Here is a 27118-nt window from a genome sequence, read left to right on the forward strand (position 1 = left end):
TTGCACGCCCCTTGGAAGAGTAAATACATCAGTGCCGGTATACATTTTGTCGGATGCACATAAATTAGAACAGCTTCTCCAGCGGACTGATGACCGTGCCCATCTGACCACGACAACGTCAGCACACTTTCACTGTCGGGTCCCGGGGTCGACACCCGCTACCTTTTTGATAAGATGAGGCTTCGGGGGCTGTTTGCGACCACCAGTCCCTCCCCAAGAACCCTGTAATAGATAGATCAGGTAAATCGATTAAGAAGCGCTGACGGGTGCGAGCTTACCCAGCCAGGAAGCGAAGTGTCGACTTCCTGAGGGGCGTCTTCAGCCATTTCGCGGCGTTTGACTTCTTCAAATTGCTATAATGATAACTGGGCTTTAGCAAATGGCACCACGGCAGCAACTGCGACTATACCTGAACAACGTTGTCTCCAGCGAAAGCCAACGCCACCAAGTCGCGTTGCTGAAAGGCAATTTGGCCATTCTTTCCCCCGTTCTGCTTAGCCGAAATCATTTTTTCTTGCTCCTCGACTTCGCTATTGGCATCCGAATCGTCGTCCGCTGATATGATAGGAGCTGCCAAGGACGCAGGCTCAGCACGAGGTTCAGTAGGCTCGAGGACGTTGTCCATGGATATTTCAATCTCGGCATCATCTCGCGCCTTAGTGCGCTCTTCGTCGAGCTTCTTGGATTGCTTTTTTAGTCGATTCTTGGATTTGTCGGCCGCTCCGCTGGTCTTCGACACGATGACCTCGTTCTTTTTACGGGTAACATGGGGTCTTGGCTCGTCGGTTAGAGGACGACGGATCGTCGTTGGATTGCCTAGTAGATGCCTCCATGCGGCTCGGGATGGTTTGCCGCGCCTCAATAGGTGCCGGAGTAACGAGATCCGTCGATTTCAGCGTGACGCTGGAGGTATCTGAGGCCGTCGACAGCAGAACCTACCACCCATTGGGCGACTTTCTTTTCGTCGAAAGTCAAGTCCATCTGACGTCCACTCAGCGAACTAACCCTTCTACGTCTCCGATATATCTGCTGCTCTCTGGGAGTCTTTGACTAACGAAGGGAAGCGAAGCAATGCATATTTTCTGGATAATGATAATCCGTCTAACTCAACCTCAACCTCAAGCTACTGCAATTGCTTGGCGATGCCTAGGCACCTCGTCTGGTCTATACCTTACCATCGCCGCCTCTCCTCCCAAAATGAAAATGCGAAGTCGAAGTCGAAGTCCAGCTCGACTCCCTTGTCCAAGGGTCCCGGTCAGGGCGCAGCGGCGTCACGGGGCATTCCTCGGCGTCAGGACCAGGCCCTGAGGATCATCGATCATCGCTCGGGCTGCTACTATCACTTAGGCAGATTTGCAAAACTTGAGACAAATCAATGTGGCACTCCTTGATGGATGGTCAGATAATCTTCGGCATGCTATGGTAGGTTTTCGGACATCTTGGCTAGGATCTCATCAACTTTTTAAGTGAATATCTTGTGGAGAAGTCAAAGAATAGCGATGCCGGTTCAACGAGTAGCCCAAAACATAGATTTGCAAACTTTTCGTCACACTGTGTCACGAGTATTTCGGACTCCGTCGCAAAGCCGGGCATGCCGCTGTGTTCGGCAGCGCGGCAGCGATCAAACCAATCAGAGACGCGCAAAGCATGACATATCGGAATTTGAACTTTACATGCAAACAGGGGCTCCCTTGTCACGCAAAATGTAGTTGATTTTCCTGTACATGAACCAGCAGGTACATAAGCAAGCGGTGATGGCAGACAAATCTCATACCACTATGCGACCTACAGAAAAAAATTCAAGTGTATAGGCATGGTACAGCCGTCATATTATGCAAGTAGATTCTGAAGTGCCCATTTTTGCGTCACATTTCGCCTTCGGAAATAAACTTCTAGCTCTCTAACTCTCCTCAAACTTTTATAGTAGGTGAATAATGTCTATTGCTCAAATGCTATGTATGTCCAAAGGTGAAATATTGAATCTGCAAGAACCTAAAAATACTTTTGCAAATCTATGTCTGTTTGCACTATAGTACACGTGATAGTAAGGGGAATGTGAAGGCGATGCAGTGGCGTGTCGTCGCGGAGATGCAGAGGATGAACGGGCAGAGAAGCGTGCGCGCGTAAGTTACTCAGTATATCATTCAGATGGGGGTTGACCAACGTTGAACGTTGAACGTGAGCGTTGGGATCCTGGGAGCCTAGGCGGTGGTGCCTGTGCGCCGAGACGAGGCTGAGTCTGTGAGTCTGTGAGTCTGTATCCTCTCGCCGACCCGACCCCGACCCCGACTCGGGGCTGCAGGTGACCGCTGAGCATGCGAAGTAGCTACTCCGCGGGCGTATCGTGGGTTCTCGACCGCGCTGGGAACCTCGCTGGGCAGTCTCTGCATGAGACATAGAACGCAAAGCGCTCCCCCTGACTAGTGACTGGTGACTACCCCTGGTCCGAACGGACTCGTTCTCCTAGAGACTAGAGACTAGAGAGAAATATATTATATTATACACGAAGTCGTATGTAGGTCAACTATGCAGAGGGTATAACAAACAACGGGTAACTTTGCCAAATGCAAATGCAAATGCAATGCAACGAAAGGAAGTAAGCTGGAGCGGGGGTGATAAGATATATATACGGATAAAGATAGTGCATGGCGGTAAGATGGCACGATGGCACGATGGTAAGATGGTAACGCCGCGCAAATGAGAAGCGTCGGAAGCGCTAGAAGGGTCGCCAGCTAGGGAACGCTTCTGGGGCATAATAATCATCGTCGTCGTCGTCGTCGTGGTTCTGTATTTCTTTTTCTTTTTCTTTTTCCTTTTCTTCTGCTTCTGCTTCTGCTTCTGATGGCGGGTAGCAGGGGTGGAGCACCGAGCGCGATAACGGCGTCGACGGCGGCGAGGGGGTCGAGCCCCGACTGCTGACAGACACCACATCGGAGGAGGCAGCGTCGGTATGTGCCCTGTCGGCGATGCTGCTTAATAAATGCTGGAAGAGCCCGTCGATACCTATCAAAAATCAAACAAACAAAAAAACAAACAAACAAACAAACAAGCAAAAGCATAAACGCATGTCAGCTACCCGTGCCCATGTCTCCCCCCGAGAGAAGAGAAGAGAAGAGAAGAGACGCGCACCGCACTTGTCGTCTAACGCGCATTCGACGAACTCTATCTTATTCGGCAGGCTGTTAATATTAATATTAATATTGATATTCGAGAACGCCTCGCTCGCGGCCTCATCGTCGGGGCCTGGGGCAGCGGCGGCGTATCGGAGCGATGCGAGGCTGGACACGGAGCGCGAGTGGTACACGGATTTCGACGTCGCCGCTAGCGCATCGACGGTGCGCTGGGCGGCAGGCGCGCGGTGGGGGAGCAGCTCGGACTGCGTGCGGCGCATCTGGGTGAGGGACGCGCACCGCGCGCCGTGCTGCCGCAGCATCGCCGACGCGGAGAAGGGCGGGCTGTGCACCGACATCGCCATCTCCATCTCCATCGCCATCGGCGGGCTGGGTGAGGGACTGCACGCAGAGCTCACACGCGGTCGTGGCCGTGGCCTGGCGCGCTGCGCTGCGTCGGCCGGCGTGTCCACCGGGGGAGCGGCGGGCGCGGAGAGGGCGCGGAACGGGAGCCGGAAGTACGACGCGAAGCGGGCGACGCGGCGCGCGGCGGGACTCGGGGGCGGGGCGGCGGCGGCGGCGGGAGTAGCAGCAGGGCTGGCAGGTGGGAACCACGCGCTGACTAGCCACCGCGCGAGCTCGGGCGTGAGGTGCGTGTGATTGAAGGCCATGCCCATGGAAGATGGGGATGAAGATGATGATGGTGGTGGTGGTGCGTTCGTGCCCGCCTTCAGCTTCGGGTGCGTGATCCCGACGACGTACACCAGGATGTGCGGAGCCGTGTTCTTCAGAGCTGATCAAGCATCAAATCGTCAAATCATCAATGCATCAATCATCAAATCGTAGTGTGGATTAGGTTAGGTCCCTCTAGCGCCGATGATATGGCGAGGAGCGGCGTACCTTCGAGCCAGACGCGGATACTGTCAAACGTCGCGGGGGAAGTGGTGTCGTACAGCAGGAGCGCGGCATCGGCGTCGCGGTAATACATAGGTGCCTACAATTACCGTGTACATCAGCATCAGCATGATGATCACGGGCGAATGGATGATGGACGGCCGCGTATGTATAGTACGACACGACACGGTGGATTAGCCTGGGAGTAGCGAAGCGCGCACTGACCATGGTGCGGAAGCGCAGCTGGCCGGGGGTGTCCCAGAGCTGGAGCCGGACTACCGTGCGCCCGACGTGCGCCTTCTTCGTGACGAACGACGGCGCGGTGGTCGGCCCTCCGCGGGGCTCCTCCTCGAATTCGAAGCCATTTTGCGCGTATGTGTATCGCCGGATGAGGGTGGTTTTGCCTACGCCTGCGCGGCGCTCTCCGTGAGCAACGAGCAACGAGCAACTGGGCCTCCCTCGGACGGAGGAGAAGAAGAAGAAGAAGAAGGAACATGGGGACGCACCGCTGCTGCCCATGACCACGACCCGCGCGTCGAGCCCGAGCTCCGAGTCGTGCAGGCACGCTGTGCACGAAGAGTGCGTCGCGCGCGGCGAATGGGAGTATTGCGCCATGGCTTCCTGTGCGTCGACGCTGGACTTTGGACTTTTGAAGAGAAGGGCTGGATAGCAACGATGCTAGCCGATCCGAGTGTGTATGTACATACATACATTATATGTACGACAGAAATTCGAAGCCATCACGCCGGCCTCTGCCAAGCGAGCCGATCTGGCGCTCCACCCTTACTAATACTCGTAAAGTTAGCAGCGTGCCACGGGATCAGAACCACGACTATCTCGCTTCAGCTTCCTTTGTTTGCCTGCACGCACATCGCTCGCACATAGGGGGGAGCCCACGCGAACCGGGCAGGCTTCGTGCTATGTATCCTGGAGCCAGATCGCTCTTGGTACGCGTACAAAGTTAGCGTTCGCGCAGAAGCAAGGCACGCCGTTATCTTACTCAACTTCGTGGCTTGGCGGCCTGGCCTCGCTGCACTATTATATATATGTATATGATGTATATGTATACGTCTTCGAAGTTCGCGCCAACCACAAGGCGGCACCAACAAAAGTGGGCATTCGAGCTGCCCCTCAGCCTCTCACGCTCACTAAAGTCTGAAATCTGAACCCATCGCCGTCATCGTGCCACTGTCCGGGGATACTCATCAGATAGGGTGCGTTTTAGCATGGATCGATAAGTAGAGCTCGGAAGCTCGGAGCACTAGTTGTTGCGTGACTGCCAGTGGAGACAAAGCACGCCACCAACTGCCGTACGCTCCGAGCTCCTGCGCGATATCCCCATCAACGCCGCGATATCGATAAGTGTTCGAGTACTCGGACACGGTGATCCACGGGAGGCGGTCCCGAGCTGTACAGCACTACAGCACTACAGCACTACGTAGCTGAGTGTTATCAGTCCATTTATCAGTCATTAGTGACGGAGCAGACATCACACCGATGAGATGACAGACATGGGTGGGAGATCGAAACCATCCTAGCTGCGAAGAAGACACTTCACGACCATTAATCGATATTAATCATCAATCATTAGCCTCGCCCGCCACAGCACTCGCGAACGATCGCCCTAAACATGAAAACTGCAACTCAGTACTCAACCTCAACCTCCAGCTTCCGCCACTCGCCCCGAGTCCAACTCTGCCAGCCGGGTACCATCATGCTCCGAGCGTATCATTGTTCATCTTGATATCGATTATTGATTATTGATTATTGATGGGTCCGGGGATACGAGAGTGCCAAGGACCTGGTGCGGGACGGTGCCAGCGCAGGGATATCTGTAAACTATAGATGGAGACGGGTGCGAACGCACTCGCTTGGCAGGCAGATGCAGAACTACACCTACCAGCCGTGGATGGAAGCGGAGGAGCCAAAGCTAAAGGCGCGCGGACGACGATCTGAGGCCCTCGCTTCTCCAACTTCTCCAGCTTCTCCAGCTTCTCCAGCTTCTCCAGCGTTGCTCGCAGGTCCAAGTGCGACGAGCATCATCGGGAGTCGGCGCGCCCCGGCCGAAGGATGCGATGCGGACAAAGAAGGAAAAGGGTTAGCGTTATAAAGGAGCACTTGGGCACTGGAGCACTTGGGCACTTGGGCAGTGGGCGCCAGATATGGCGGAAAGCGCCCGGGTATCCGGCGGCGTTACGGTAGCTCTTGTTTGCTCCACTTTTATAGACGAAGTCGCAGAATCGGGGCGAGTCAGATATGCATATGGTGGTGAGGAATGTTGATGACGAATGACGTCACTGACTTTACATTTTTTGCAAGTGTCATCTGGGGGGCTGGTGGGCAGCGTTGATCGTGAATCGCCTTCGCTCTCGTGTGTCTCACGAGATGATATACTGATAGCGTAGCCCGTGTACGCTCGCTGGGCTTCGGCTTCAAGCTAGCGCGATGGGAAGGCAAGTTCTGCATTGCAGCGCCGGTGCTGCCGCAGCTGAGAACGCACAGCACCTACATCGCGAACACGCGCTTCTCAATACTTAAGTACTTACGCCTTGCCACTCATCCTCGCCAACCCCCTCATCCTCGCCAACCCCCTCATCCTCGCCAACCCCCTCTCCCCCTCCCCCCGCCCTCCCACTCGGCCAGCAACGCCGCTATGCTGTCGCCATCGTTCCTCAGACGGTAGCGTTTCCTCAGATGGTCGCCCCTCGCGCAGGTCGTGGATAACCCGGCCGGAGTCTCGAATTCGAGCGGTCCACTTTCATTTTTGTTTCATTTTCGTTGGAGGTGTTTGGGTGTTTGGTGTTTGGTGTTTGGGTGTTTGGTGTTTGGAGGTGCAGGACGGAACCGCGCCCAAATGACGACCGCGACGACCGCAATCCCGACCACAATCCCGGGTATGTACACTGTGCGGAGCGCGAAACGACTATTTCCATCTCCATCTCCCACGAGCTCGCGCGTTTCAATGGACAATGGACGATGTATGGAGGAAGCAATACACGCTGTTCCAGACGATTTTGAAGTTGAACGTCGGTTGATCCCCGGCCTCGAAGATCGAAGATTGGCAGGCTCATTCTTCGTGGTGGGTGGCACCATCAAGTCTCTTCAAATATTCAAATATTCAACCTTCAACCTCCAACCTCCAACCTCCAACCTCCAAACCTGCTTGAGGACCCCCGGCCACCTCACCGCGTTCACCTCCCCCGTCCCCGTTCATGCTCCGAAGCGTCATGTGGTCTATGTATATGTTTATGTCGGGAATCGAGACAGAGCTGCGTGGGAGTGGTTCCTTCTGGGATATGGCATATGGCATATCCTCACCGGCCAACAGGCGTACGCGAACCCCCCCCCGCCGCCGAAATAATAAATAATAAATAATAAATAATAAATCTCCGCAGCCCTCGCGCATCGGGGCGTGCTGAAAGAAGGCGCGGCTGCGCTGCGTTCGGTGCGAATGCTGACGCACGAGGATGCGATGCAAGATGTTAGATGTGAGATGTAAGATGTAGGATGTAGGATGTAGGATGTAGGGCGAGTGGAGAGGGGGAGTGGTGACGGCATGCAGCGTTAGTAGCTAGGAGGGCGTGGTAGGGTGTGGTACTGGGCGCGATGGCAGCCCGAGCGAGGATCGATGATTGATGAACCCCCGTGACGCCGCTGCGCCCTGACAAGGGAGTCGAGACAAGGGAGTCGACTGGACTTCGACTTCGGATTTTCATTTTAATTTTGGGAGGAAAGGCGGCGATGGTAAGGTATAGACCAGACGAGGTGCCTAGGCATCGCCAAGCAATTGCAGTAGCTTGAGGTTGCAATTGAGTTAGAGGGATTATCATTATCCAGAAAATATGCATTGCTTCGTTAGTCAAAGATTTCCAGAGCGCAGGGCGCAGGGCGTGAATCCAGAATCCAGAACTCAGACGCTCCTAAGCTCGTAAGCTTACTGCTTACTCAGTGGAAAACTCGAACTCGAACCCAGTTCCCGTTCCCCAACTATCTCCTTGCTCCTTGCTCCTTGGTGAAAGCGTGCCACCGTCCTCGTTCGTTCGTCCTTGTTCGTTCGTTCGTCCTTGTTCTGTCTCGCGAATCTGCGAATCTGCGATGCCTTCTGCCTTCTGCCCTCGCCTTGATCGCGACGAGCGGTATCGCCGTCGTCTGCGTAAGCGTCCGGACTCCGGCAGCGCGACTGAAACCAGAGTTTTTCGACCCCTCCATCCATACATCCATTCACCCATCCATCTCCTTCGAAGGCGAAATGGAGGAGGCGGCGCCGCGCCAGGCGGGAATCCAGTATGCCAGTATGGTTGAACCGTGGACGAGCTGTGATCAGTGTGATCAGTGATCAGTGATCAGCCTGAGTCACGACGTCCCTCGCATTCGCATTCAAATTCGCGGTCCTCGACATCCTCGACAAGGAGAGGCTCCCAAATGCAGCGCAGTCCTCAAGGATTAGGCCTCAAGGATCGTCGAGGAGAACGAAAATCCGGACTTTGCCCGGTGGAGAGGAGAGGAGAGGAGAGTGTGCTTGAGGAGCCTGATTTCTTCGATTCGATTCGTGAGTTTAGTTGGGCGGGAGTGCGATCGGCGATTCGGGCGTGTTGGTGAGGGCTGAGGTCAGGCGGAGAGCGCTCACTGTGGACAAGAACAAGAATTTGAAGAAAGAAGAAAGGAGGGGATCCTTTAAATTTCTAGATAGGGGGACTCGGATCGTCTCTTCCTCGGATTTGGGCGTGTACTTACATGATGGGTCAAACGCGATTTAATAATAATAAGGGAGATACATATTGTACATGTAGCAGGAGATGATAATTATAAATGGGGCGTATGATATATGACTCGTTAGAGCATGTACAAGCGCCCAATGGGGCAGGGTCTGTCCAGTGTCATGGTGGCAGCGGCGATCCTAGAAAGGTGACATGCTACCCATAAACAATCCCAGTAGTAGCTACAGCCGTATGGAACGCGATTTGTATGTTTATATGGAGGTGTAGCGTTGTGCAATTGCAGATGCCATTTCTGCCGTGACAGAGGAGCTTGAGGCGAGTTGGCACCATGCATCATGGATCATGGGTCACGCGAAACAGTGATCACGACTTGCTTCCAGCCTTACCGTCTATGAAGCGAAACGAAAAGAAATAGTTTTCGGGAGAATGTAAGTATAAACCGGGAGCAGGGAGTTAGCTGTCCAGTTGACGATTCGATCAAGCGCTCTACTATGGTGGGGGTGTCCGAGTCAGGTTGAATGATGAGACGTGGTGGGTAAGCTACAATAGGAAGCAACAATGGAAGACACAGACAGGACTTATTAATGTGAACGTGGGTCCGAAGGGCGAAGGGGGTACGGGGCGAGGACGCAGTGTGTGTGTGTGAAGTGGTAGCCTCATCCCAACCTTATCCACTTCGCAGATATCGGAGATGATACACGATGGTTTGGGTATTGGGTATCGTCGGAGCCAACGATGCTCCCAGACCGACAATCGGCGAAGGTACTAGCGGCGCAGAAGGGTGAGTGCGCTGAGTGGGCGTCAGATGAACTTGACTTTCGACGAAAAGACAGTCGCCCGATGGGTGGTCTGGCAGGGAAGAGAAAGAGCCAGTTCCCATGAGCCGGGAACAGAAATAGACGCACGAAACCCGTTATCATCTCGCTCAATTAACAGCCAGGTACCTCCGAGAACACGTATCGAGCAGCGCCAGTGAGCACCACCTGCATCATACAGCAAGGCCGAACAGAACAGCAGAGAAAAAGACAGAAAACACGTCGACCGTCGACTGTCGACTGTCGCCGATATGAAATCAAAACGCCGGCGCTCGAGGAGTTGAGAAGAAAGGAGGCGAGGCGAGGCGGAAGCCTACTAACGCGTGAGGGTAAATTGAGCTCAGGTTGTGTTCAGAAGTTCGCAACGAGGCACCTAGAAGCTTCATAGAACGCTGCGCAAGCGCCCAAATCCTCGTGCCAGTGTTCGACGCCATATCAGGCCTCGGGACAAAACCAAAACCAAAACCAAAACCAAAACCACTCGTCTCATGGTACTGATACCGTGTTTGGGGTGCTGAGGTTCTCTCTTTCTCCAGGGCCGTCGGTGGCGGCACGCACTTTGAAAACTGCAGCTTCTGCGAGTCTCCAGGACTGTGGCCGTGCGGTTATATGGGCGTCAAGCAGCAAATGAGCTCGGACAAGAGCACCTCCGGCCCCCGAGCCTTGCTGTACACTCTTGATAATGTGCAATCGTGAAGGCAGTCAATAAGTCGGTGTCTCTCACGCGAAGTCAGGATGGAAAAGAAGTGATACGCACCGCTACTGATCATGGATTGGAAGTGCTGCTGTAGTCCCAGGAGGGTAGCTTAGTAGTAGCGATTCTGAGCGAAGGCAGGCAGAGCATCGTGATTGGTGCATGGATGGCAGCCTGGACTGTGGATAAATCGAAGGCTATGCAACGTGGGACTCCAGACTTGTGAGTGAGTGCGACCTTCAGACTGCAGCGACCATGCATTTGACGCAGCGCATTGGCAGCCACCATTTTCAGTCGGTGGCGTGAAGGTAGCGCACCAAGTCTAACGTGTTACGGACTAGTTTCCGCCGCCTCACGTGAGGGCGCGGTTACCCAATGCGGGTATGATGATCGGAGCTGATCGTGGAAATTCCGGTGGGCGTCCAAACACTTAATGGACCTTGTTGCTGACACGATGATCCCGATAAGACATTCGAAGTTCTCGGCAATAGAAGCGTCGTTCTCATGATCTATCAATCTCCAATAACTCGGCTCCCGAGTTAATATATAGGAAACGGAGTCAATGGTATATGTATATATCTGCGGTAGTAGTACCAGCACTCCAGCAGCAGCAGCAGCAGCAGCAGCATGCCTCCTGAACGCCGACAGAGTGTCCCCGAGCCAGTGAAGGTCGACTCGTCTGAGGACCGGTTCCCCGACATCCCGAACGTTGGGTCCCCAGGACGGATGGCAACCGCCGACCACGCGTCATTCTCGGACGAGGAAGAGGACGAGGTGATACCCCCGACCCATGACCACCGCACGCTCGTGCTGTGCTTCGACGGTACCGGTCAGTCTTGTTTTTTTCTGTCGCGTTTTGGGTTTTTGGCGTTATCTGGGATTGCTGACCGGGTGTTGTTCGTTGTTCGGCAGGCGACCAGTTCGACGACGATGTCGGTGTTTTGGATAGTTTTTTCTGATGGCGTCGCTCACGGCTACACATGCTGCAGAATTCGAACGTGGTCAATCTGTTCTCGATGCTGAAGAAAGATAACCCGAGGAAACAGTTAGTTTATTATCAGGTACGGAGAATACCGTCGACTCTAGCGCCACTCTAACGGGTACGGCGGCTCAGTCGGGAATTGGGACGTACAACATCCCCCAAATCGCGAAGCCGATGATGGCGAAGTTAAAAAAGACCGTGGATAGTATGCTGGGCGTGCACCTTGACGCCCACGTTATGAGTGGGTATGAATTTTTGATGCAGAATTGTGAGTTGTCGTCCCGCCCTCGCTTGTTCGTCGTTGTGGTGACTTCAGGCGTGTGTAGATGAGGCTGGAGATAAGATATGTATATTTGGATTTTCCAGAGGGGCGTACACCTGTCGCGCTCTAGCAGGCATGTAAGCAGATGCTCCCCGCCTAGACGTACTCATTCCCCTATCTAACCCCTCCAACAGGATCCACAAAGTCCGTATTCTGCAACACACACCGTCTTCCTTCCAAGGCTAACCTCGCGCACCGTAGGTCGGCCTCCTCCCAAAATGCAACCATCAACAAGTCCCCTTCGCGTACAAGATGTACAAACGCGAAGACGAGAAGGGGTGGAAGATGAGCTCCATGTTCAAGAAGGCGTTCGCTATCGACGTTGATATTGAGTTTGTCGGCGTTTGGTGAGCGTTTGATTTTTTTTTGGAGAGTGCCTTGTCGGCGATGCTGAGGAAGCGGCAGGGATACTGTAGGGTCCGTCGGTGTTATCCCGAGACGACTCCCGTTCACGGCGTCCAACACTCATATTAAGTATTTCCGACATGCTATTGCGCTTGATGAACATCGTGCCAGGTACGCTTATCGCGCAGCGTGACGCACTGAACTAAGCCACATCAATTAGGTTCCAACCAAACTTCTTCCATCGCCCCCTTGACACCCACAAGAAACTCGGTGTGCAACCCGGCGAGATGCCCAAGTCGCGGCCCAAAGACCACAGCAGGAGACCCTCTCTCAAGGAACTCGAACGCAAATACACCGAAGTGTGTTTCGACACGAATGTGGAAGAGGTGTGGTTTGCTGGCTGCCACTGTGGTGGGTGTCCCTCTCACTCGATGCACTTCCTCCTGTATCGCTTACGGTTGGCTCCGCACGATAGATGTCGGCGGCGGCGCGGTCCTCAATGAGACGCGAAACGCGCTAGCGCGCATCCCTCTTCGCTGGATGATCCGCCAGTGTTTCCTCGTTGACACAGGCATCATGTTCCACCGCGCCAGCTTCAAGAAGATTGGGATGGACCCAGACAGTCTCTATCCCTACGTCAAACAACGCCCCCCGATGATCACACACCCATCCGCCTCTCTTCCTCCCTCTCCAACAACAGTAAACTCGGGACACTACCCCGCTCCGCTAATCGGGGGCGAAGATTTCATCAGCGAAGAGGACGAGGACCTTGCTGATGCGATGAGCCCGATCAATGATATGTTGAAGAACCTCAAGGCGTGGTGGCTGCTCGAGGTCGTCCCTTTGAAACGGCGCTGGCAGCAGGACGATGATTCGTGGGCTAGGAAGCTCTCGTAAGTGTCCGCGACCCTTCACTTCGTAATTGTAGCTGACCGTCATGATTCACAACAGGGTTAATCTTGGACGCGGGCGATACGCGCCGAAGCAACACGTCGATCGCAAACATGTAATCAAACTGCACAGAACGGTCAAGCTACGCATGGACGCCGCACATATCAACTACAAGCCCAAGGCAAAATGGGCGAATGTCGAGCTGTACTGGGTAGATTAAATGATCCGTACGCCTCCATCTCTTTCCGATGTATCTGTATCTTTCTGGTCATCTATGAAGAGGGTTTAATTGCTTGTTCATTTTGTGTTGTATGAGGCGGCGGACCGGCGGCCCGCATTCCGCCGTTTCATTATGCGAGCGGGGAAGATGCGGGGATGCGACTGGGGGTTCGTCGGGATGCTACAGGCTGCTACACGAGATGTGAGGTACTGCTGGCCTATAAACACCGATCCACTCCGCGTGGACGGCATCACATGGGCTTGGTTGTCTCTCTTTCCGTCCGCCGTCCCGTTGCTAGTGTTGTCGATGTGCCCGTAAATTCGTATAAATGCAAGCCCTTCGAAAGCACTCCCCTTCGTTCGTTCGGCTCCTACCTCGTGCCTCCAAGTGGACCCACCTTACGGCCTCTGAGTGCTACATCACGATGCTTCTCACAACAGTCTTCTCCGCCCTAGCCTCATATGTTTACATTGCCCACGCCTGGAAAGTCTTCGAAGTTCCCCACGTCGATGGACAGGACGACACCCCAGCGCTCGCGGCTGCCTTGGCCAACTTTACCGCAGATTCCACCATCCTATTCAAAAAGGGCGTCACGTATAATATCTTCACGCCAATCACGTTCCCCGTTTTCACAAACGTGGAAGTGAGGATTGAAGGCAATTTGACGTACCCTGAGGATATTCCCACTGTACAAGGTGAGGATAGGCTCAGCGTGATGATCATGGGGGCCTGGATTGATATCATTCCTTCTGCTTCTAGCGATCGTTGGGTCCTCGGTATGTTTGGGGTACTTGTTACACGTAAGCGGGGCTGACTCTACTCGGAATTCTCAGAGCTTCTCAGGCCAATGGTTCGTGTTGCCGTTGCTCCGAATGCCCCTTAGCGTCTAAGGGATCCCCTATAGGTTCAGCTTTTCCGGTGGTACCAATGTCACCTTGCGAGGGTCAACTGACCCACACTGGGGATGGGTGGATGCTCACGGGCAAGCGGTGAGGACATGTCAATTTCATATATCACCATTCTGACGATCTTCGTCCAAGTGGTGGGATGCCATGGAGCAAACGAACCGCCCGCATGGCTGGGCGTTTAAGAAGATAACAAACGGCGTCATCCGGGACATGAAGTTGTGGAAGGTGAGTACTATTGATGAACTCTGCCTTCGCCTTATCAATGACTGCTTATGATGCCATCCGCAGCCAATCGCCTGGAGCTTCTCAACGAGCGGCTCGACAAACTTGCACGCTTTTAATAATAAGATCGTGGCGGTATCGAATTCTCAGGTGTGTATTCTTGTTCGTACTTCTTCGCCTAGGGAGTTCCGCTTATCGGGTATTAGGGCTTCCCATTCAATACGTGAGCAGCCAAACTGGATGGCATCGTCGGGGTTGATTTACTAAATGTATACATCTTCTGGCTGTTTGACGGAACAGTGATGGTCTAGCCTCTTTCCATCCCGAGATGCCGACATTGTTCTAATATTGTGTCTAGGATTCTCTGCTGGTGGCACGAACATGCTCTTCGAGAACAACTGGATTCAGAACGGTGACGATTGCATCACCGTTGGGAACGGTGCGAAGAACATTCATTTCCGGTACGTCCTAAGCGCCATTGGATCATCCAACGTCTTGGAAGGCCAATCACATCCACGGCAGAAACGCCTATTGTGAAGGTGGACACGGTCTCTCGATTGGCTCCCTCGGGAAAGGAGGCCAAGTCGCTGACGTCCAGAATGTGTTAATCGAAAATGTTGTAATGGTAAGCTGGAAGAATCCGCCTCATTGTCATTGGCTCGTCTGTGATGTTACCCTCTACAGAAAAGCTCCCTTTACGGCGCTCGATTCAAGAGTTGGACGGGTGGGCAAGGTCTTGCCCGAAAGTAGGGACTTGGTCTCGACGTTACGAACATATCTCTTATTTATTCACCCATCGCAGCATCACCTGGAAAGATATCGCATTCATTGACGTACCATTCCCCGTATGCCTAACATGCTTCTCTTTCCTTTGCATTGCATATGCTGACGCCAACGACAGATTTACATCACGCAAAAGTACGTTCGGATATTTCTAGACGCAATTCGACATGATGTTAACCTCTGTCTAGCTACTGGGACCAAGGTGTACGTGGTAGTTTTCTTGTTGGTGCTATCCGATCCCTTACTGGTTGCTTACAGGTCGGACCAAAACCAAATGGCACTGGCACTCTAAACAACACACATATCCAAGATATCACCTTCAAGAACTTCGCGGGAACTATCAGAGAGTACGTTCTAGACAATGTCATCTCCTAATCAAACACTGAGGTCACCGTCAACCCGTAGTAAACCCTATGTCGAAGGGTCTTGCGTGACGGATCCTTGCTGGTAAGCCCATCTTCGGTGTCATTACACCCGTTGGACTCACTTTCCCCGTATCTAGGTACGACGTACCAGGTGCGACAGGACGAGAGGTTGCTATTTTCGACCTGTACCCCGATACTGGTCAGTACCTCCCTCCCCGCGTTCCGAATATACCCATTCATCAACACCTTGATTACCCCCAGCTGTAAATGTCGTTGCCCAAAACATTGTAGCAAAGACCCAGACAGGTAAGCCGGTGTCCGTGATGTGCGATCCCGCTACGGTCAGTATTTTCTTCCTCTGTTCGCTCTATTCTTCACCAGGCTTGACAATGGTTCTTAGGTTGAAAACGACGTCGGGTTCGTATGCCAGAACGGTCGGTTTGTCCCAACGACAGCGGGTCTCGCTCTACCGTTTTGAACATGGCTGTAACATATGCCAAAAAGTGCTGCAATATTGCTGTATCTACGTATTGGTAGCATGTGTGTACTACGATATGTGGAATAGTCAAGGATTGTTCATAGATGCAGGTGCTGAGATTGTTCACGAGTGTTCTACTCTAAACGAATACTATCATCATTATGCCGTCTTCGCTATTCCGTCCGCGGCGAGTTTCGTCATTTGCCAATGTCCTTCTTTGTCCTTCTTCCTGACGGTGAAACAAGCTATGCCCATGTACTCCGTGATATCGTTGATAACGAGCACGCAGAACCGCGCGTACGCGAAGAAAGACAACGCCAGAGTGGTATAGACGAAGAGTGCGACGTTGTGCGGGCTCGACTGGATGATAGGTGGTCTAGGATAAACGTTTAGAATGCAAACAAGACACGAAAAGGACCTAGACTGACCGTCCCAGAATAAGAGGAAGGTTGGCATCAACGGCACCTACGAAACTCCACATCCACATCCAATCCCACATGGGGAATTCGGAACTGGTGACATGAGCTAGGATCATACGCCCAACGGTATGGGCAAATTGCAATCCCCAAGCACATAGGAAGGGGACGAATATGCGAGAATGGATGATGACGGAATTGTAGTACGAAGGAGAAGCCAGCCAAATCACTTGCAGGGCTGCGGAGAAGACGTATGGAAGCAGGCCTAGCAAGGGTCGAGTCGTGGATTTGTTGGCGGAACGGGTTGCACGCCATACGTTCGCATAACTGCACACCATCAAAGTTAATCAGTGGGTCGAGGGGAAAAGAGGGTTCGAATGACGAACCTGGATGCGATGTTGAAAGCAACCCCGAAGGCACCGAAGACCATGAAGGATTCATTGAGGCCAATGTTAGGGATGTTCTGTTCGAGAAACGGAATTCGATCCAGACGCGTGAACGTCAGGATCCCAACGTCCCAGAACTGAGGACCATATATCCCCGAGATGACGTAGATGCCAACGATCAGGAGAATACCCTCCACCGGACCAGAGAACGCAGCCAGGTACAGCTGTCCGGTGTGATACTCCTCCCAGGTGGTGAGATAGAAGTTCGCGAGTGTGGCCATTTGGGAAGCCACTGTCCACCATGAACGGCCAAGATTAAGAGCCTGAGCGGCGAGAATAACTTCTAACTGCACGGAATGAGCCGATAGAAGCGTAATGAGAAGGCAGAGCGTACTGTAGTATTTAAAGCATCGCAGCCTAAAGATAGCGTATCTTCAGAGTCTGGCAAAGAGGTGGAAGGCACAACAACCCCTACCATGGTCAAACATTTCGCCCAAGGGGCCTGCCATACCGGTCCGTCTAGCTTGTTTCCTGAGCACACGACTGTTCAGTAACTTCCTGCTGACCAGACGCTGTAAACATACCCATCGATAGCATCCAAAGTCTGATACATAAAAAGGCCGGCACCCCATCTAACATGTTACGTCAGAAAAAATAAGGGCATCACGTAGAGAAGAAAAGCAAGCTGCTGGGAAGGCGAGATGGTCCCGGGTCGACGGTTTCTGAGCCATATCGTAACAGCTGGCCCATCCTCCCCTCCCCTGCCCTCGCCGGAGCCAATCTGCCCCTATACAGCAATGCTGCGAGGAAACAACGCGTACGCACGTAAAATACACCCATTGAGGAGGGCCTGTGGCTCCCCCTTTCAACGTCAAGTAATTAGGGTCGTAATACAGCATCGTGAGGAAATTGAGTAGGACCAAGCAGAGTCCAGATAGCGTTATCTACATCACCTCGATCAACGCAACGCAGACAAACAGATATGCTTGAAATGCACGTACCGTATTGGGAGCAATCGTCAAAGGCCATAATGTAACGAACCAAGTCCAGAATGGATTCAAGATGTGTTTAGAAAGCAGAGATCTGGTTTTCCGGGTCAAATCCAGGTTTTGTGTGGAGAACATGAATACGCACTTGTCGACGCCCTTGTAGCTGTATTTTTTGAGATTATCCAGCGAGTGCTGGGGAATATAACCCATGGAGGCCGTCGACGCGCTATGCACGCTCTAGACGAGAGGAGTAGTGTACAGGTCGGGAGCAAACGTTCGTTCCACCTCAGAAAATGCTTCCATTCCGCTATTTGCACTTATTTGGCGTTTATGGTGAATGACCAGGGGATTAGGAGACAAGTTAGGCGAAGGTTATATGCACTGCATGGGGGCATGGCAGTAGTCACTGCAACTTTTGTAGCGAAAATCCTGAAATGTTGTTCGCTTTGACGAAGAAGTGAAAATGTGATATATTATATCAACAGCATAAATATAGTTTTACAAGGTGGAACTACAACGTTCACGGCGAATGCATGTCCAACTGATAGACTCAAAATTGGGAGGAAATAGTTCGACGTCCATGTACTTGCAACCGAAATGTGGCCTTAGATGTTCCAGATTTGGTTGGTGTTGAAGTCAGTACACTTCCAAGTCTGTGCCTGCCTGCCGTTATTGAGGCGTCCGTCGGTGAGGTCCAGGCATTGACCTTGCCAATGTTAGTAAGGGTGCGTGCACGATATGCCATGGCATAATCACCTTTATCAGTCACGGCGATACGTTGGTCATCTGTATACCAGAAATCTTGAGCCGGCAGGTTAGCGTAGCATTGCCAAATCTTCATGCCAACGCCGCTGCGAGGGTCTTTTGGGCGGAGACGAGTAAGTACTTTGACGTAAGTGTAGGTGAAGTCAAATTAACGTACTAGTTCCAGCATCAAGACAGAAATCAGTTCCGGCCAGGCGTACTTTGGTGCGGCCGAAATTGATGAGCCAGTTCTGAGCCCCCGTGCCGTTGCAATCATAACTGCATGACATACGTCAGAGATACTTTCGTGCTGTTGAGTGGCGTAAACTTACATTTGCACGGGCGTGCCGTTGGCGCGAATATTGCCCCTAACGTCAAGGCACTTGTTGTCACGATAATTTGGGTGGAGGCGAACAGTCGTTTCGTTCGGCGGTGGAGCAGTCGATGTACTGGTGGCGGTTGATGTTGCCGTATTGGCAGAAGATGTGGCTGAAGACGACGCCGTCGTAGTGGTGGAAGTAGTGGTAGCGGTTGAAGTAGAGGTCGAAGTAGAGGAACTGGTGGAAGATGTAGTGGTGGACGTCGAGGTGGAGGTAGTCGTAGCCGTACCCTGGCGTGCTACAATGTCGACATGGGCGGACATAGCCAACGTAGCAGCGATGAGAGCGAGGAAGACTTTTTGGTACATCTTTGCAAGTATGGGAGTTTGAACAGGTGAGTGAACGACCCGCCTCGCATGCGAGATTTATGTAGCCCGCATCCTCCTGACTAGCGAGCGGAATATACGGACGGTTTAACAAGGAATAATGCATGATCCGCACCTTAATTCGCTATCCGCCTCCCGCCTCCCGCTCTTGAGAAGCTAGGTATGCCCCTATGTATGATAGGGGCGGCATTCATTGCGGTGTGTTACCGCCAAAAATACATCGCCAGCGGGTGTCTCTTCAAATCAGGGGGCGTGAAACATGTCATCGTGGAGCGGGTTTCTGAAGCCGTAGAGAAAGCTAAGGCAAATTGAGTAGACTTGTCGGTCTTCGGATATCCGGGATTCCGACTCAAGGATGAGCTTAACGCTAAACAAGGATGTCTTCGCCGGCGGCATGGCCACCCCATGACATAGCTAAACCCGAATGTTCCACCTATCCACATTGGCATCCGCTGCACGAGAGAAAGCCTCGATACATGATGTACGGCAGTTAACGCCGGGACGGTTCAGTCTTTCTGTTTGCACCTCGTCAGCAAGCGCGAATGATATCATGTCTTTGCAGTCGTTTGACCAGGAATCTTGTTCGTGCCGTAAGATGCTTCGAGACCTCTCAGGCCAGGCACTCGAACCCCATCAAAACGAGGGATGACGTAGCCAAACAGAGAGCGTAGGTTACGAAACTGATTGTGGCTCGTACACCTTACCCTACTGAGTGAAAGGAGAAATGCTATCACACACTCACCGGGGCCGTTATAGCGTTGAGGTTGAGCTCGTCGCCGAATAGGATAGCACGTCGCCAGTCGAATATGTTGAAGCTCGCGTGTGACTAGGCCATGGAGATAAAATGAACAATCTGCGGGGGGCGGTGGCGGTGGGCCAGAGTGACCACCACGCGCATGAGTAGTATAGCCCCCACAATTCGGATTACTTACGGTGATTCATTGCATCCGCAGCCAACTCCTTTGGCCCCGTGAGCATGCGAACGGGAATCGTCAATCATCTTGCTTTGAGATCCACGGAGTCATGTATATGGAAAATACGAATAAGAATATAACGATATATCCTGCCACGTTCACATAGTGGCACCGTGGATATACCAGGGGGTGGTCCTCAGACACGCGGCATTACCAAATTGGCATGTTTTGGGTTTAATAATGGCGCGTCAACTAGATAAGCATTCAGTGCTTCGTGATCGTTGAAAAATGCAAAGGCTGTATTGACTTCCCCTTCCATTATTTGGATCACTATAAAATCCGCTTCCTGGGGATATAAAACCTGCCTCATAACAATCAGCAAACCACATTCGAGGTTCCTCTTCTTACCGAAAAGCACCGCACCTATGTCTGAGGTCCGTCGAGGCTGTTATACGCGACGCCAGCTCATCCCTATCTCCCCCTAGATCTCCATCACCACGGACAACTACTCGCGTGACGAGAGTCCACCGCAGATCCAGTGCTCTGTCTGTGGTGCCGTAGGCGGGGGGCACACCAAAGACTGTCGAGCAAAGTAACCGTCGCTTGTATGTATCCGGATGCTACGCGACGCTTGCCGCGCTAATGTGCTTTCTCCGTGTAGATGCCGCGATCGGAACCAGGAAATATGCTCGCGCCGTCCAATCGACACTCACCTTGTGGGAACGATCCAAGAAGAACGCTTTCTTGATCACCCAAAGAAACCTATTATTGCCGCCTGTTCAGTAAAAATTGGTTAGAACCTATGTACCACTTTCTCTGGGACTTGTACATACATACCTCGTGCTGAGCATCCGCAGCGTCAGCACCTCGCTGATTCTGCGATGCGACCAGCCGAGTTCCTGGCTTTTGATATGTGATAGCTTAAGCACCTCCGCTCTTTAGCCGCAGTTGTATCATGAAAAGTAGATGGTGGTCAGTCGCATGATGTGCGTGTTGGCGAGAATGAGGCTGTGAGTAAGGTGATACTAAGCGGTAAATTCGGAACTAGCGCCACATCTTTCAATTTGACCGGCGCTTGAAAATGGGGGTCACATGACTAAACGTTGCGCGTCCTAACGCGTCCTGCTCTGCTTGTACTCCTCCATGACTTCCATCGACGGCGTTCAGCTACGCGACCACATCAATGGGCTCCTTCTAGAATACGCTCTGACCCATATAACTACTGATTACATTCAATTCACTGAGGCTGCTGTTTCTCATGTCAGTCGAGTTATTCGTCATCTGCTCTAGCATTGATGAATATATCCATTGGCAATGGCAGCTGTTGTCTGATTTGCAGATAATTCCGGCTCATGATCCAAGATCTTTGGTTCTCCCCGTTGACCCATTCGAAACTTTGACACGAACATATCGGCTTACTGACCTGAAACCGCACGAAGAACGATGGACGACCAGTGCGGCAGAGACCCTGCAGTACTTGAAATCTGCGGTAAAAGTGCCGCGAGGATTATCAAAATCAGAAAGAGCTTGGTTGGATGATGGCGACGGTGAGCTGCCACGATCTTGTGATCTTCGCTTCGCTTGACCATGGGTAATAGATAGAACGCATATTACTCAGTATTTCTTGGATGAGCCTCTCCTCTCACGGAAAGCACGGAGAGAAACACCTCGACTAGGCGAAGGCACAAGAACCACATTGGTACCTTCATCTCTCCTTCAAACAGTCGACGTTCCAGCGATTGTGGAGCCTCCGCAAAATATCGATCATGTCCTGTAAGTCTTATCTCTTTCCTCTAAGTGAATCGCGATGTGCTCCCTCGCTACGCGTGTCAATTAAGAAGGCCTGTTTGAACAATACGGCCTTTCAACTGTTCATTTACATGGGAAGAATGCGCATCACTGTCGGTTTCTGATACCCCAGTCTAACCCACATTTGTTCCTCAGTAATCTGCGTGTACAGCTTACGACTGCCATGCTTACCTCAGTCAACGAACTGTGCAAATCGACTCAAGCACTGGGACAAAAGAAACCAGGACACCCGGATAAACTATGTCCGCCGATGCTCGACCTTTCACCGTCAAATGCTTACTCCCCTTTCGAGCCAATATTTCCCCGCCATCACCGCCTGGGTGGTGTGCCAGCCAGTACATCGCCGCGACACGGGGCCAAATCGTATGCAGACATCGAGCTATCTACCGCTCCCACGGAAAGCAGCGATAACGATCTCCACATTAGCAACCTAGCAGTGGTGAATGGATGGGGTAGCTCTCGGCAATCTCATCCTTTGTCGCAACTATACTCACGTGTCTACGAAACAGAGACGTACACGGCTTCTTCTCCGTCCAGCCCATCAACGCCCATGTCAGATGAAGAAGATGAACTTGACCAGTTATTTGAAATGTCATCTCCGACGACGGAGCCTTTCCCTATCCAGAAGGTCATGGACGCAAAAATGGGTGCGCATATATGATTGCATTCACTGCCTCGTCGCTGAGTGATGCACCGTTTTAGATGAATGGCTGATTCCTCGGAAGGATCAACCCGGTGGGACGTACGATAAACCTTTCGCGCTGAGTGGACATCAAACGTAAGCCCATGTTACTTATTATTACGAACCTGGATATTAAACGGCTTCAGGCTTGCCTCCGTGTTACCATTTGTGCCGCAAAAGGGCATTCCTGGGGACCTCGGGGCGAAATCAGAAAAACTGCGGAAGAATCGCTCGCCAGAAACGGCGACGTCAATGATAGGCTTGCCACCTTCATCAAGTCCGGCAAATGAGTGTGGAAGCGACGACTCCCTCAATGTGGATCTGCGTAATATATGCGGTGGTATTGATAAGCAGGACCCGAAAGACATGATTATGAAAGAACAGCTCGAAGAGCAACCGTTCAGGGATTCGTTCATGGACGGTTTGTCAAGAAATTAATGTCGTGGACCTGGCTCACATTTCTCCTAGTACCTATCCTTCCTCCCCCGAATATTCATGCGCCGCACGAAACTTTGATTCCTATCGCGTTGAGAAGCCTTCTTGTCGCTCAGAAGCCTAAGAATGCCGCAAGCGCCAAGCAAGCTACTCCACGCCCTGATCATGAATTCCTGACAAAATGCAAGGGGATGTTCAGCCTCAATACACGGCTGTCGTGGAGGTGGGCTTGTACCTGCATTTCTATGTTTCTCGACCGTTTACATATGTTCTGACTGTCCCTTAATCAAATTTTTAGCCCGTGGACGTCTGATACAAGGATTCCGACGAGCGAAGAGCTCATCAATGAGTTAGATCATGCCACGGCACATTTGGAGTATGATAAAACCAGCGTGGATCGACTGTTTCTCCAGGCTCTGGCGGTGGATGAGTTTGACACCAAGGAGCTTGACCATTGGACCTGGAATTCTGACGACCACTCGCCCGACACCCCTTTAGCACTTCATACCGAGTTCGCTGACCTGTCTGAGGCGATTTTGACGAGACAAGAAAGACGACGCGTCGCCGGCTTGGACCCATATGCAGGATTTGATGTTGACGACATCGAGGCTGAAACTCCCGACTTTCAAACAAGTGAACTAAGAGCAACTGCCAAAAAAAAGCATCCCTTGCCGACAACTCTAACAGACGATGTCGACTCACCGATTGTAGCTAAACGACGAGCAACCGACGACAATATGGACTCTTCTGCGACACACCGGCCCGTGGACGTGGACGACACTGAAAAGAAAGACAATGGTTACCGTGGCCCTAGGTTGAGCAAACGCCGAAGAACTGATAGCTGGCCGGCTAGCATCGACGACTCTGGTATTGGACTGGAACCCTTCTCGCTTTTGAATCATGCTGGTGCCTCCTCTATAAATCCAGAATCCAGCAGGGCAATTGCATATGAAGACGAGGACCCTCGGGCGTCGCATCCGCTTATCTGGTCGCAGGGCAACCGGCAGAGCAACCCTCCTCCGCTTCTTGCTGGCAACCTCGAACCTGAGCGGCTATCTCCTTTACCTGCCCCATCGCTGCGTTCGGCTGACCACAACCTGGAAGTAGATATCCCCATTGAAAGCCTGACGGTTGACACTCGGGTGGACGGATATGGAACCCTCCCAAAAGAGCAACCTGCTGGCCGACTGAGGTTCACTGACGATTTCTCAGAGGCCTTCAGGGAATCATGCTTCTCGCGCGTTCTAGGGCCTGGTCTTTTCGCGAAACTGCGGGCCAAGAAGGTTTCCGAGCCTATTGAACAACCACAACCTCCAACTCCAGCCCCGAGGCCTGCGTCAGCACCTCAAGCCGAGGTTGACCGCGAATTCCATGGCGTACCGGAAGAACTGTGTGATCCACAGACAATCCGTTTGCCACCGGGCCTGAATCCGCCACAGACGACTCACCGCTATTTGGCATCACTGGACGTCATTCAAAAACAGGTCCTGGTACGCTCTCTTAGAGGGGATACTGCGCTAATTCAACTGGTGGAACGAGAAAGCCTGAATGGTGCACATCTAATTTTGGATCCACACTCCGCTGTCCTGCTGGTCCCTCTACTTGCGCTGCCGTCGGAATGCGATCGTATATCTACGCTGATCTCCCAACAATCTTGGTGTTACTCACAGCTTCTAGTTGTATTCGAGGCATACCCCGCGTCGCTGTCCCACCGTGAACACAAATCGACTATAGATGCTTATACGCCTCCAATCCTCAAGGCTGTGAAGAAACTCCGACGCGATCTTGGTATAGCGGAGGCTTGCGTAACGAAGAATCATGAATGTGGGGTATTTTGGGCCTTCGCTGATTCTCCTCAGGATGTCGCAGTCTTTGTCCGAGTGTTTGGGGATTCTGTGGAGGCTAGCGATCAGTCGCAAGGAGTTCTTTGGGGCGATCGTGGCTGGCTCAGCGACGATACTCTAGAGGTGCGAATTCGTTGCCTTTCTCTGCTACGCCCACCTAACTCCCAGAAACGTGCAGAACGAGAGTGACTTGGCATCTATATCCGGGATGAACCCTTTTGCAGCCTATGTTATTCTTTGTCATGCGAGTTTGGACGAGTTCCTTGATATGGGTCCGGACGCTCGCAGTGAAATGTTTGGGGCGTTTGTTGGTCATGACCGACTTGTGAGTCTGAATGATGTTTATGGGGCTTTGACTGAAAGTGTCCGCAGACGCGTTTGAATCAGTTCATTGAACGCCGACTTGAAGAAGTCAACGCCGACTCGTCTGAAAGTGCTGGCGTCGAACACAGCTCCCCTCAACACGTCTCTTACTGACTTCGACTTTCTAATGTATTTGATGCTGTACTATTATCGTCAATTTCCCACAGTCACAACAAAATGCTCTCACGATCAATCAAAAGATATTTCAAAAGTTGAACAGCTCTCACTTGTTTCCCAACCATCATCTTCTCTTCGACGACGTGTTCAAAAACGCAACAACAATGGATGACGGTACGTTTTCAACATCACCAACCCACCACCGCCCGCCCCCGGCTCGCTCGGTCACCTTTTTGTGCTCGACTCCGAAAAATTCAATTCCGTCGACCCGTTCGCACACCCAGTATGCCAGTATATCAGTATACCGCTTCGCCTGTTGCGTCAGCATCTGAATGGCTAACGGCCGCATGATTCCTCTGCTACTCGTATTCGGTGCACGCCGAGCTGTGCTCGTGAAGCAGCTCAAAAACGAATTTTCGTAAAATTGTTGTTTGCCGCTTCGCCCGCAGTCGCCAGTTTTTTCTCAGTATTCGAGAACGGCTATGTCAGCGGCAACGATACAGCTTCGGCTCGGCTTCGGCTACACCTTCAGTATCCAGTACTCAGTTCTTCACCACCCTCCTGTTCAGTAAAAAACACTACCTCCCTCCACTTGTATATTTCCGCGATTCGATTCACCATATTCGCTATTCCCTCTTCTGCCTGCCCTCCTTCTCCATCTCCCCGTTCACTGTCCTGTTACCGTTCCCGACCCAGCGCCTGACCTCATCTCTTCATTTCCCCTCTTCTATGTCTATGTCTCGAATCCCGATGTCCCGCGCTGAACACAGCTTGGCAATCTCAAGATATGGCGCCCTCGAACACCGGGATCAGCATTCCGAACGACGCGGGGCTCGTGGGCGGGGGGAGTGCTATGGCGACGGACGACCCGTCGTGGGCGGGGAATGGGAGCGCGAATGGCGGGGCGCGCTCGCCCCCACCCCGCGACCCACCGCGCCGCTCGAGCAGGAGCAGGAGCCCCGGCGCTCATAGGGAGAAGAATGATAGAGGGTAAGTGATGACTTTCCCTATGTTCCATCAGTTTCGCGATGTTGATGGAATGGAATGATAGTGGACGCGGGGATGGGCAACACAACCCGGGCAACAACCTCCACGTTTCCGGCTTGAGCCACCGTGTTGATACGCGCGACCTCGAGGCCGCTTTCGCTAAAATTGGACGGGTACGTTGCTTTCCTTCTCCCTCTTTCCTGTCCATTCTCCAGCTTTTTATTATATATATATATATATATGACGTCTCCTTATCAACGAATTATCTCATCTGGTGTTTGTTTCTGTAGGTTCAAAAGGCGTCTGTGATGTACGATCCGCACACCCGCGAGTCGCGCGGGTTCGGGTTCGTCACGATGGAGACGGCAGAAGAGGCCGACGCCGCCATCACCGCGCTCAACGCGACCGACCTCATGGGCAAGGTCATGAATGTAGAAAAGGTCATTCTCCCTTCCCTTCCCTCCATTTACGTCTCCCCAAAGGCCGTGTTCTCATCCAATTGTACTGTTTAGGCCCGCCGCGGTCGTGCTAGGACCCCGACCCCCGGCCGATACTACGGCCCCCCCAAGCGCTTCGACGGTATGCACACCCTCCGTTTCTGTAGTTGCCCGTGCGTTTGCTGATACGAATAGACGGTCCAGCGGTAGAGCGCCCCTACGACCCACGGCCGTACGACAGCCGCTACTCGCGCGACGCCGAGCCCGACCGCCGAGGCGGACGTGGACGGCACGACGACTATCGGCGCGACGCTCGGGATGGAAGGGATGGCAGGGACTATGATCGGGGGGGATATCGGGATTATGACCGTGGTGACAGAGGCGAGAGAGGTGGGGACAGAGGTGACAGAGGGGGTTACGGCGGGAGGCATGATGACAGGGAGAGGAGGTATGATGATAGAAGGTACTGAGAGATTGTTACTTGTTCGCCGGTAACACTACGTTAATTAGTCCACAAGTTTCAATCTTTGATATGACAACTC

The 27118-nt window shown here is 52.5% G+C and overlaps 9 protein-coding genes across 9 annotated transcripts; 5 read left to right on the forward strand and 4 right to left on the reverse strand.

Annotated features, from left to right (window-relative positions):
• Nucleotides 1–64: 64 nt before the first annotated feature.
• PC9H_002830 (uncharacterized protein) lies at nt 65–981 on the reverse strand (the record flags this gene model as incomplete). The annotated part of the gene is made up of 5 exons (XM_036772430.1): nt 65–103; nt 163–222; nt 279–353; nt 410–816; nt 879–981. 5 exons carry the CDS (start codon nt 979–981, stop codon nt 65–67), a joined length of 684 nt encoding a protein of 227 aa, XP_036633903.1.
• Nucleotides 982–2716: 1735 nt separating this feature from the next.
• PC9H_002831 (uncharacterized protein) lies at nt 2717–4619 on the reverse strand (the record flags this gene model as incomplete). Its single annotated transcript, XM_036772431.1, has 4 exons — nt 2717–3003; nt 3130–3903; nt 4011–4104; nt 4230–4619. 4 exons carry the CDS (start codon nt 4617–4619, stop codon nt 2717–2719), a joined length of 1545 nt encoding a protein of 514 aa, XP_036633904.1.
• Nucleotides 4620–6858: 2239 nt separating this feature from the next.
• PC9H_002832 (uncharacterized protein) lies at nt 6859–7365 on the forward strand (the record flags this gene model as incomplete). Its single annotated transcript, XM_036772432.1, has 1 exon — nt 6859–7365. One exon carries the CDS (start codon nt 6859–6861, stop codon nt 7363–7365), a length of 507 nt encoding a protein of 168 aa, XP_036633905.1.
• A 3493-nt stretch (nt 7366–10858) lies between these two features.
• PC9H_002833 (uncharacterized protein) lies at nt 10859–12991 on the forward strand (the record flags this gene model as incomplete). The annotated part of the gene is made up of 11 exons (XM_036772433.1): nt 10859–11060; nt 11144–11163; nt 11221–11292; nt 11346–11481; nt 11540–11612; nt 11670–11679; nt 11737–11882; nt 11941–12051; nt 12101–12291; nt 12356–12773; nt 12832–12991. The coding sequence occupies 11 exons, from the start codon at nt 10859–10861 to the stop codon at nt 12989–12991; spliced, it is 1539 nt and encodes a 512-aa protein (XP_036633906.1).
• A 424-nt stretch (nt 12992–13415) lies between these two features.
• On the forward strand, nt 13416–15747 carry PC9H_002834 (uncharacterized protein; the record flags this gene model as incomplete). The annotated part of the gene is made up of 18 exons (XM_036772434.1): nt 13416–13686; nt 13751–13767; nt 13825–13841; nt 13896–13980; nt 14032–14124; nt 14188–14271; nt 14328–14344; nt 14433–14582; nt 14644–14746; nt 14806–14867; nt 14924–14966; nt 15023–15039; nt 15093–15108; nt 15163–15251; nt 15310–15351; nt 15407–15468; nt 15531–15610; nt 15670–15747. The coding sequence occupies 18 exons, from the start codon at nt 13416–13418 to the stop codon at nt 15745–15747; spliced, it is 1326 nt and encodes a 441-aa protein (XP_036633907.1).
• Nucleotides 15748–15906: 159 nt separating this feature from the next.
• Nucleotides 15907–17748, reverse strand: PC9H_002835 (uncharacterized protein; the record flags this gene model as incomplete). Its single annotated transcript, XM_036772435.1, has 9 exons — nt 15907–16123; nt 16176–16490; nt 16550–16896; nt 16944–16966; nt 17025–17080; nt 17134–17181; nt 17375–17493; nt 17551–17632; nt 17684–17748. The coding sequence occupies 9 exons, from the start codon at nt 17746–17748 to the stop codon at nt 15907–15909; spliced, it is 1272 nt and encodes a 423-aa protein (XP_036633908.1).
• Nucleotides 17749–18143: 395 nt separating this feature from the next.
• On the reverse strand, nt 18144–18970 carry PC9H_002836 (uncharacterized protein; the record flags this gene model as incomplete). Its single annotated transcript, XM_036772436.1, has 4 exons — nt 18144–18244; nt 18295–18399; nt 18461–18561; nt 18615–18970. The coding sequence occupies 4 exons, from the start codon at nt 18968–18970 to the stop codon at nt 18144–18146; spliced, it is 663 nt and encodes a 220-aa protein (XP_036633909.1).
• A 2075-nt stretch (nt 18971–21045) lies between these two features.
• On the forward strand, nt 21046–25149 carry PC9H_002837 (uncharacterized protein; the record flags this gene model as incomplete). Its single annotated transcript, XM_036772437.1, has 10 exons — nt 21046–21162; nt 21224–21449; nt 21501–21675; nt 21847–22358; nt 22414–22489; nt 22540–22814; nt 22862–23051; nt 23127–24795; nt 24851–24997; nt 25045–25149. 10 exons carry the CDS (start codon nt 21046–21048, stop codon nt 25147–25149), a joined length of 3492 nt encoding a protein of 1163 aa, XP_036633910.1.
• Nucleotides 25150–25939: 790 nt separating this feature from the next.
• PC9H_002838 (uncharacterized protein) lies at nt 25940–27046 on the forward strand (the record flags this gene model as incomplete). Its single annotated transcript, XM_036772438.1, has 5 exons — nt 25940–26142; nt 26204–26312; nt 26430–26579; nt 26652–26718; nt 26772–27046. The coding sequence occupies 5 exons, from the start codon at nt 25940–25942 to the stop codon at nt 27044–27046; spliced, it is 804 nt and encodes a 267-aa protein (XP_036633911.1).
• Between the last annotated feature and the right edge of the window lie 72 nt (nt 27047–27118).

The sequence above is a fragment of the Pleurotus ostreatus genome (genome assembly GCF_014466165.1).
Source record: "Pleurotus ostreatus strain PC9 chromosome Unknown scaffold_2, whole genome shotgun sequence".
Classification (NCBI taxonomy): Eukaryota; Fungi; Basidiomycota; class Agaricomycetes; order Agaricales; family Pleurotaceae; genus Pleurotus; species Pleurotus ostreatus.